This window comes from Odocoileus virginianus, chromosome 23 (assembly GCF_023699985.2).
Source record: "Odocoileus virginianus isolate 20LAN1187 ecotype Illinois chromosome 23, Ovbor_1.2, whole genome shotgun sequence".
Lineage (NCBI taxonomy): Eukaryota > Metazoa > Chordata > Mammalia > Artiodactyla > Cervidae > Odocoileus > Odocoileus virginianus.
In genome coordinates, this window is record NC_069696.1 from 850,334 (window position 1) to 860,047 (window position 9,714).

The window sequence follows — 9,714 nt, forward strand, 5'->3', positions numbered from 1 at the left end:
GGTGTGGATAATCAGTGAAGTAAGGCCTCTTGGTTTAAGGTGCAGGATCTTGTGTGGGCATCAGAGTGTCTCAGTCTGTAGTGTGACAGGAATGAATGTACCACATGTGACCAGGTAGGTGGTGTCTTGTTAGTTTCCTGAATATTTACTTTTTCCCCCTTGTTCTCACTGTTGAACTGACACTAACAGCCCTACCTTCATCACAGGTATTACAATCAGAATTTACCCTCTTGAAGGATATGCATACTCATAGTAACAACCCTATATGGTCATTTTGTAGAGAAGGAACTGGGCATGGAGATTAAATTATCCAGGGGCCTGCTGCTCGCGAGGTAGGACATCTAGATTCTGTGGCCAGATGGTACCACCTGCTCAGTAGTATATCTGGGGTTTCACCTTGCCCTTTTTTAAACATTTTATTATGTGGCTGAAAATGTCATAAAAACCTGCCATGTGGCATCGATAATTATCAAGAATGTGTGGCTTAGGGATGACAATGATCTCCCAACACACTCCGGTTCTGGTCACCGACATCTGCGTCCCCAGTGTGGTGGCCTGTCTGCACTTGGTGGGCTTTCCATCCTGATGAGAAGTGTATTTGTCACTGTGCTGTCGCGGGTCAGGGTGATAGCTGGCATCCATCTGGCCCAGTTGTGACAGCTCTGTGCCAGTTAATATCATACATAAACGAGTAAAAATGGAGAGAAACATGGGAGGACAAGGCCAGCAGTATTGTCACTGAAAGCAGGAACATCCTGGAGTGACAGAAACCCTTACAAAAGGTGAGGAAAGTCGCAGCTTTATTGTGAGGAGTACTTTGTACTTACAAGCAGCGTTTATAAATAATGAGCTGTTTCCATGTTAAAACATAATCCTGGAGAACTGGCGTTCGCGTGAGTGAACAGAAACGGGGAGGATTTACACTTCGCCGTGACTGGAGAAGGCACCTGCCCTGGTCGCCAGCTTCACATTTCCCGGCTGCTGAAAACAGCTCCTCGTGGACTAAAAGCCCAAAGAGACAGGTCTCCTCGCCCGCACGTCCCCCTCCTGGAGGGAACCGAAGTTTGAGCGAGGAAGCAAAATGGCGCCCTCAGCCAACGCCGCCGCCGGCCCCACGCCCGGCCGCCCCGCCAGGGACGAGTGTCTGCGCCGGGAGGAGGCGATTCGACGGGCACTGTACTCAGACCGGAAATTGACCTCGTGAGGGCGGAAGTTACCCTTGAGGGCGGAAGGGCTCCAGGACCCGGGTGGAGGACCGCTTCGGCGCCCGTTGCGTTCAGTCACTTCCGGGGCGGAGCGGAAGTTGCTTTGTTTTGCTTCAAGATGGCTGCGGGGATGTATTTGGAACATTATCTGGACAGTAAGAGCAGGCTGGAGGAGCGGGTCATGGGTCACAGAGGGGTGGGGGTGGGGGTTCGGGTTGAGGAGCTCTATGGCCCTGAAGTCCCGATGGTCAGAAAGTCAATCGTGAAGTGTTGCGTGAGAGAAAATACTGGAGTGTGTGAAGAAATAGGGGGCGGGGCAGCGGGGTCGAGGCCTCGTCTGAGGTGTAGAAGAGGGAGGGGCTGCGCGGCGGGGCTGGGGGACGGCTCTTGAAGGGCTGGTAGGCATAGCCGGTAAGATATTTGCTGCCCCTGTCTTCAAGGTCTCCGGCGTCAGGATAATCTTTTTTTTAAAGTCGTTCTGAATCGGTCGTTTTAGTATATCATACACTGCCATTGGAGCAGCGACAAAGACCTGCTCGCGCTTCTCCGCCCAGTTCTTTCGAAGACGCGCCTTCTCATGGGGATAGGGGGTTACGAGTGACCACTGTCAGAAGATGGACTGGAAGGCTTCTCTTGGAGTAAAGACCCAATTCCCATCAGATGGAAGTCTGGTGTTCTGTTTATGCCATTTGTGTGACCCATCCCTTCACAGAGCCTGTCACCCTATTCTCTTAGTTTTGCCTTAGCGTTGGGAGTCATTCATTCGTTTATTGAGGTCCTGCTGTGGGTCAGACATAATGGCAGGTACTGGGGGTATACAAGAATGAATACCACACAGACCTTCCCCTCAGGGTGCTCATAGACTAGTAGGACACAGATTTTAATAAATAATTATAAAAGTATGACAGATGAAATAACAGAAATACATGAAATGGACAGTTGGTAACACTGGAGAAAGAAAGACTAGTTTACCTGGAGGTGTAGGTAAAGCTTTACAGAGGATGTGACGAATCTTGAAGGTTGAGTGTTTATTTGCCAGTGTGGAGAGGGAGAAGGGATTGACGGTTGAGGGAAGCATCAGCAAAGGTGTTCTGATGGGTTTGTGGCAAGATCAGGGAAAGTTGAGGCCAGAGTGTTTGATGTATAGGACTTTGAGGTGAAAGATTGGGAAATGACACTGGAGAATGTAGCTGAGGCTAGGTTGTGCATGGTCTTTAAAGCCAGGCTAAGAAGCTTGCACTCTAAATAGTGGGGAACCAACAGATTTTCTAAATGGAGTCATTTATTTATTTATTTTTAATAAAGGAAAGTAATTGATGTATGGTAAACTGGAGCATGATGGCCCTGGTAATACAAGATTAATAAGTAATAACAGTTCTGGTCAGAGATGAGGACCTGATCTCAAGGAGTGACAGAAGTATTTAGGAGGTAAATATAACAGGATTGACTGAATTAGTGGTTGAGAGAGGAGGAGGAATCTAAGGTGACTTCTCGATTTCCTGTTTGGGAAGTGAGGTAGACACATATCATATATGTCTACATATATCAACAAGATGTCACCAACAAGATAGGAAATTCAGGAGTTACTAAGATACTTAATTCAACCTAGACTTAAGTGTGGGAATAATTGTATCTGTAAGAGTAAATGAGATGGAGATCATTCAGAGAAAGTGTGAGAAAATAATAGGATTAACTTAAGTGTAAGCTCAAGAAAATAGTAACATTTAAGGGACAGGCTAAGGGAATGTCAGTGATGAAATTACTTGAAAGTGTGTGAGGAGATTTGGAATCTTAATAGGAAGTTACACATAGGCAAGAGGATGGTGAGAATGCTGCAGACATTTTTTTTAGGATAGAACTAATAATTAGATTATTTGATTTGGTAAATCAGTGGCAACTTAATCTTAGTAAACTGATGGTGGACCTGAGTCTATAGGTTAAAGCAATGAACACATTTTAAAAGTTTGAAAGTGAAGTCATGGAAAGAGAATTTTTTTTTTATGAGAGAAATATAAGTATTCGTGCCTTTATAGTCAATTATTTATTGAGGATCCTCTGTATGCATGTCATAGTTCTAAACACTAGGGAAATAGAGAAGACGACAGACATATCTAACCCTTCTGGAGAGCTAGGGAGACATACCATATAACTAATTACATAATTACTTATTTAATTACATTGGATAAGTGCCCCCAAAGTGTCTACCCTGCCAAAGGGTAGCCATAGAATAGCATGACAGCGTAACTCAGGGCACTTGTTGGGAGTCTGAACTTTGAACAGAAGTTCAGTAGGCCAAGAGGGATAGTGGAAGTGGGGTGAAAGAGAAGGGGCAGGGCATCCTGGGCAGAGAGAGCAGTGTGTGGAAAGCGAAGTGTCTGGAAGAGCACTGGCAAGTTCAAGGCACTCAGAGAAGGCCAGTGTGACAGAGCAGAGAGCGCAGAAACAGGGACTGACCTGAGTCGGGTCTGGTGTGCAGCAAGGGTCAGAAAGTGCAGGGTAGGACTTGGGAATATTGCAGTAGGAAGTGAGGTTGATAAACAGGAGAGTGACGTGATCAGATTTGCATTTTTAAAAAGAACATTCTGGCTACTGTTTGCAGAGCAGATTGGAAGTGTGTGTGTGATCAGTGGAGGGTACCAGGAGGGTGTTTATAAGTTGAGGGCAAAGAGATCTTTTTATAAAAAAAAAAAGTATTTATTTGGGTGTGCCAGGTCTTAGTTGCAGCATGCAGGATCTTTCATTGCAGCATGTGGTATCTAGTTCCCTGAGCAGGGATTGAACCTGAGCCCCCTGCGTTAGGGGCAGGGAGTCTTAGCCACTGTACCACCAGGGAACTCCTGAGGACATGGAGAGAGAAGGGCTGATTTGTAAAGTTTACTAAAGGGGGGATGGTGAGAAAGCTGTGCAGAGATAGGGAGCTAGGTGTGGAGACAGGCGGACATGGCTCCTCCTGAGAAAGGAATGATGAGTGCTGTCACAGATAATCTAACGGTTTGAAGGAGGGATAACCAAGTGCTCTTTGGACCTATTTTTTAAATCAGCTATTGTGTGTGTTGTGTTCGTGTTCCCTGACTGTCTGCGGGGGGTGTGTGTGTGTGTTAGTCACTCAGTCATGTCTGACTCTTTAAAACCCCATGGACTGTAGCCTGCCAAGCTCCTCTGTCCATGAAGTTCTCCAGGCAAGAATCCTGGAGTGCGTTGCTATTCTCTTCTACAGGGGATCTTCCCGACCCAGGAATTGAACCCGGGTATCCCACATTCCAGGCAGCTTCTTTACCATCTGAGCTACCAGGGAAGCCCCCAAAAGCAGCTATAGGGCCTGGGAAGTCCAGGGAGTCTTAGTTTTTCCTCTTCTCCCCAGGTATTGAAAACCTGCCCTTTGAACTGCAGAGAAACTTCCAGCTCATGAGGGACCTGGACCAAAGAACAGAGGGTATGTGCAGAGTAAGGAGCCCGGTGCAGAGTGACTGTGTGTGATCATCTCTCCTCCTGTTTGGTGTTACCATATCACCTAGTCTGATCTAGATTGCTTTGTCTTCTCTTTCCCTCTCTTGCAATTCTTAAAAGGAGAGTAATGATGACCTGTGTTTCTGTGTCAGCTTTTTCGTAACACGTGGAGTATTGTGACAGTGCCACAAGGATTTAGAGATGGATGCTGTGCTCTTTATATCTCCCTCAGGATAAATGAGAAAAACCAGAATCAACCCTGGAATCATTTCTGTTCTCCATGTGCGATATGTTTGTAGGAAGACTAACTAGAATGTTTCTACTCCACTGGGCTGTTAACATTACTGTCACAAAATTCAGTGTGGGTTTAGACTACAGCTCACATTGGTACACAGCAGCTTTGTTGCATGAGGAGATGTTAAAAAGAAAAAGGAAAAAAAAATGGAGGAAAAGCAGCAATTAACATCAGAATCTCTACACTATATTCTTCAACCTTACAGAAGCATTAGGCGCTATCTGTGGCCGTCCTTGGACATTGATTAAGGTTGGCTGCATTGAGACATTCACTTGGAGCCTGAGGCTACATTGCAGTGGGCGAGTTTGTCTCTCATAGTCGAAGGTCTCTGTCGGTGCTATCCTCCATGCTTGCTGAAGGATATGTAGGTGTATCCTTATGTATCCCTGCCCAGGGGTGTAACGAACTGGTGTTAGAATGCCTAAAGCTGTGATTTAAGTTACTCTGGGTCAGTTTACTCATGGACAAGTGAATATCATCTAAGATCCTGGACATAGGCCCCTGAGAACTCCCTGCTGAATACCAACCACTGGCTCCTTGCTTTGTAATATAGTTCTGGCTCTTGAGTTCATGCACAGAAAGACTCACTGGGAGACAACTGAACCACGTACATGCTTCTCCAGCTTCCTCCAAGGGCCTGGAATAAAGCAGAGCATGTGCTCACAGGGCCTCGCTGTGGTTACTTGTTGCTACCCCGTGTTGGGAGTCATGCCTTTGTCTGTATTCACATTTTCTGAGTGCTATATTAGGCAGTAAGCATGTATGGTCTCAGTGTTTGGGAGCATCACCAGCCTTCCCCTAGTAAAATGTTTGGAGCAATATCTAAAATGAACACACAAGAGAAAAAAGTGATGAAGAATATTTGCAAGTTGCAAATGATGAACCAAACAGGGTAGACAGTAAGCAGAAGAACTGTTCCATGAATGAACTTGGGCCTAATTTTCAATGCTGAGATGTAGATGTATGGACCCTGGAAGTCAAAAGCAGTAGCAGATGACGGCCTGGTCTGCAGCTCTCAGAGCTATCCCAGGATGTTTCTGAGACGAGAAACCAAATGGCTTTTGAGACAGAGGTCATGGTTTAAAAGGCAGCAAGCTATGCAAAGAAGCATCTTCAGACATCGACAGAAACGTACTTGATATTAGTGCAGCATGCAAAGAATCCTTCCTGTGTTTCCAGAAGTCTAGTTTCAACTATGCTAACAATGTTTCCAGCAATCAAAGGTGCCTTCACAATGAATGTTGTGGGCACGTTGCATCACTTGAGGAATGTTGAGTGTGTTTTAGTTCAAAGGTTATGATGGTCAATGCAAAAGGTCCCAGGAACAAGAGGAAGAAGTGTGTTTAACCTTGCCACTCGGGGGCCATTGTGACCAGCCCTCTGTCTCTGTTGTAGACCTGAAGGCTGAAATTGACAAGTTGGCCAGTGAATACATGAGTAGTGCCCGCAGCCGGAGCTCCGAGGAAAAATTGGCCCTTCTGAGGCAGATCCAGGAAGCCTATGGCAAGTGCAAGGAGTTTGGTGATGACAAGGTGCAGCTTGCCATGCAGACCTATGAGATGGTATGACCCTACCCATGGCTCTCCACTACCTCCCGTCTCTTCCTCGGGGTCCTCCACCCCTCCTTCAGCATGCTGGGATCTGTTTGGGGTCTGGGAGATACATGGATTCTGCCTTAGCCTATTTGCTTTTACTGGAACCAGCCTGGTAGCTCTTTTTCTCCTTCCTTCTTTCCCACCCAGGTGGACAAACACATTCGGCGACTGGACACAGACCTGGCCCGCTTTGAAGCTGATCTAAAGGAGAAGCAGATTGAGTCAAGTGACTATGACAGCTCTTCCAGCAAAGGCAAAAAGAGTGAGGAGGGGGGTGGGCCATGAGAGTTGGAGCGAAGATCCCGAGGGGACAGCCAGCCCGTCCCTCAGCTCCAAGGGAGGACCCCCAGGTTGAGGGAGAGGAGGGGTCCTTAACCCATCTTTCTGTCCCCTTGCCTTCTGGCTGCCCCTCCCCCTCTTCCCTGGAAGGTCGGACTCAAAAGGAGAAGAAGGCTGCCCGTGCTCGTTCCAAAGGGAAAAACTCCGATGAAGAAGCCCCCAAGGCCGCCCAGAAGAAGTTAAAACTTGTGCGCACGTGAGTGAGTCAGGGAGCACCCTGCCAAGTGACAGGCTCCTCTTTGCCCCGCCCCGCCCCTTGCCCCCTTCTCTGTCACTCTGGTATCTGCTGGATACAGAGGGGAAGCCACAGACCACTAGCCCCACAGGGATCTCCTCGTGCCACTCTGAGCGTCAAGCTGTAGCGTCCCTTCTTGCAGGTGACACTCTCTCTCCCTCTTGGCACGCAGAAGCCCTGAGTATGGGATGCCCTCAGTGACCTTTGGCAGTGTCCACCCCTCTGATGTGTTGGATATGCCTGTGGATCCCAACGAACCCACCTATTGCCTTTGTCACCAGGTCTCCTACGGGGAGATGATTGGCTGTGACAACCCTGACGTAAGAACCGGTTTGCCTCAGGGCGGGGGGCTCTGGGGGACAGGAAGGGAGTTGGGTACCAGATGGGGGTAAGGGCCGGAGAGTGGGACCTCAGGACAGGAGGAAGGGAGTTGGAGGTGGTTGGCCTTGGACCCTTCAGGAATCCTCCCACAGGACGGAATAAGGGAATGCTCCTGAGGACTCTCAGGTGGGGGGGGTTCTTTTCTTTCCTTGGCCCCACCCTGCTCCCTGCCCTCTGCTCCTCCACCGTCTTCCTTTTCCAGTGCTCCATCGAGTGGTTCCACTTTGCCTGTGTGGGGCTGACCACCAAGCCTCGGGGGAAATGGTGAGTGCGTGCTGTGGTCGGGGCTGGACTTCCCTGAGCTGAGTGACAGAGAGCATCCTCCCCTTCGCTCACCTTCTCCCCCACCTTCTCTGTCACCTTCCTTTGTAGGTTTTGCCCACGCTGCTCCCAAGAACGAAAAAAGAAATAGACAAGGGCCTTGGATTCCAACACAGTTTCTTCCACATCCCCTGACCTGGCTAGTGGGGAGTGGGATGCCTGGCTGGGCCGGGGGTCAGGGAGAGGTGGGTGGCACCAGGTTGTCATCTCCTCTCCTCCCCTCCCCACTTCCGGTGCTGAGGCTGCACCCAGCCCTGGTCCAGGGGTGCTGTGGCCGCTAACGGTCTGTGCTGTCATTCAGCCTGCCCCCTTCAGAGGGAAGTGGTCTTGCCCACTGTCCTTTTGCCTCCACGCCGAGGTTGGTGCTGTGTTTTTGAGGGATGGTCCTCTTTTCTCCTGTTGCTTTGTATTCAAGGACTGGGGCAGTAGCATGGGGCCCTCCCCCAGCTTCCTGATTCCCTCCCCTTGTTGGAGGGGGCCATGCGTGATAAACTTCCTTCACTTTCTCCATGCTTTTTCCAGCGGGGTGCTCCTCCGGGTCCTCTGGGCCATGGCCCTGGCTGAAGGGGCACCCCTTCCTCTGTGCCGAGAGGATTCGTCCAGCCTTGTGAGTGGGAGGGGCAGGGCGGAGTGTCGGTATCTCAGTTGTAACAGAATCGAGTTGGTGAATAAAAGCTGTACGTGTTGGCCTGCTGTGTTTATTGTAGAGACACTGTTTTAGCACATGTGCTGAGCATAGTTTGTATCCTCTGAGTTGGCTAAAAGGCAGGAGGATGACATGCTGGAATTAGGACCAGACGTGAAACCCGAAGTGGTGCCGCTGCCCCAGGACCCACCACCTCTCAGCATGGGAAGGACAGAGCTGGCTGGACCTGGGCCTCAGACAAGGGGTTTCCAAAACCTTCAAGACTGCATCTTTTCCCTATAAGATATCTTTCACTTAATTTCCAATAAATGTGTACTTGTGTTTTATATGTGAACTGTTACACTAAATATTAGCCAGACTTATTTGAAACACAAAGCAAAAACTTATCACCAATGAACTGTCTCGCCTATGCCCACCTGGAACCACTTCCATAGACTAAGCCCTCCTTATGCAGGGTCTCTTCACCGGAACCCCCATCTTAACTCCCCGCTCTGGCTCACTTACCTGGAGGTGTCCTCTGTAGTTCCTACCCTCCATGCCCCAAGTTTGTGTTGTATGTTCCATCTCTGCCCCATTCCTCACCTGGGATTTGTTGTCCAGTCGGTCAGTCGTGTCCGATTCTTTGCCACCCCACGGACTGCAGCACACCAGGCTTCCCTGTCCTTTACCATCTCCCAGAGCTTTCTCAAACTCGTGTCCATTGAGTCGATGATGCCATCCAACCATCTCATCCTCTGTCGCCCCCTTCTCCTCCTGCCCTCAATCTTTCCCAGCATCAGGTTCTTTTCCAGTGAGTTGGCTCTTCAAATCAGTTGGCCAGAGTATTGGAGATCCAGGTTCAGCATCAGTCCTTCCAATGAATGTTCAGGACTGATTTCCTTTAGGACTGACTGGTTTGATCTTGCAGTCCAAAGTACTCTTAGAGTCTTTTCCAACACCACAGTTTGAGAGCATCAGTTCTTCAGTGCTCAGTCTTCTTTATGGTCCAACTCTCACATCCCTATGTGACTACTGGAAGGCCAGATTGTAAAGTAGGGGAGAAAAACTGTCCAGTGTGTGGGGCCAGCTTGGAGATGGGATAGGTAATAAGGTAAAGAAAAAGGTAAAGAACAGACGGGAGCTACGCCATCCAGCCCCGGGCAGAGTCCGAGATCACTCCAGCCGTCCTTGTCCTCGAGCCGGGACTTGACACACGGGGGACCAGCCCCCGCCCTCCGGCCGAGTCCAGCCACGCATCAGTTTCCCCGCCC

General features: G+C 49.1%; 1 protein-coding gene and 1 long non-coding RNA gene across 4 annotated transcripts; one reads left to right on the forward strand and one right to left on the reverse strand.

Moving 5' to 3' along the window:
* Positions 1-1,256: 1,256 nt before the first annotated feature.
* ING4 (inhibitor of growth family member 4) lies at positions 1,257-8,505 on the forward strand. 3 transcript variants are annotated; one of them, XM_020878765.2, is made up of 8 exons: positions 1,257-1,360; positions 4,567-4,638; positions 6,343-6,509; positions 6,690-6,804; positions 6,972-7,077; positions 7,289-7,436; positions 7,700-7,761; positions 7,870-8,505. In XM_020878765.2, exons 1-8 carry the CDS (start codon positions 1,324-1,326, stop codon positions 7,907-7,909), a joined length of 747 nt encoding a protein of 248 aa, XP_020734424.1. In that variant the 5' UTR covers positions 1,257-1,323; the 3' UTR covers positions 7,910-8,505. The 3 variants fall into 3 exon arrangements, with proteins under 3 accessions (XP_020734424.1, XP_020734425.1, XP_070309209.1); XM_020878766.2 differs by having other exon boundaries at positions 6,690-6,795; XM_070453108.1 differs by lacking the exon at positions 4,567-4,638 and having other exon boundaries at positions 1,297-1,360.
* On the reverse strand, positions 8,203-9,703 carry LOC139030538 (uncharacterized). The gene is made up of 2 exons (XR_011482872.1): positions 9,047-9,703; positions 8,203-8,576 (listed from the first exon to the last, which is right to left on the reverse strand). It is a non-coding gene; the product is annotated as an uncharacterized lncRNA (long non-coding RNA).
* Positions 9,704-9,714: the final 11 nt, after the last annotated feature.

Excerpts from the sequence above, each read along its gene's own strand:
- ING4 (XM_020878765.2), top strand. The coding sequence starts at position 1,324 with ATGGCTGCGGGGATGTATTTGGAACATTATCTGGACA. Across the intron at positions 7,078-7,288 it reads AAGTTAAAACTTGTGCGCAC|AAGCCCTGAGTATGGGATGC; the intron begins GTGAGTGAGTCA and ends CTTGGCACGCAG. Across the intron at positions 7,762-7,869 it reads ACCAAGCCTCGGGGGAAATG|GTTTTGCCCACGCTGCTCCC; the intron begins GTGAGTGCGTGC and ends CTTCCTTTGTAG.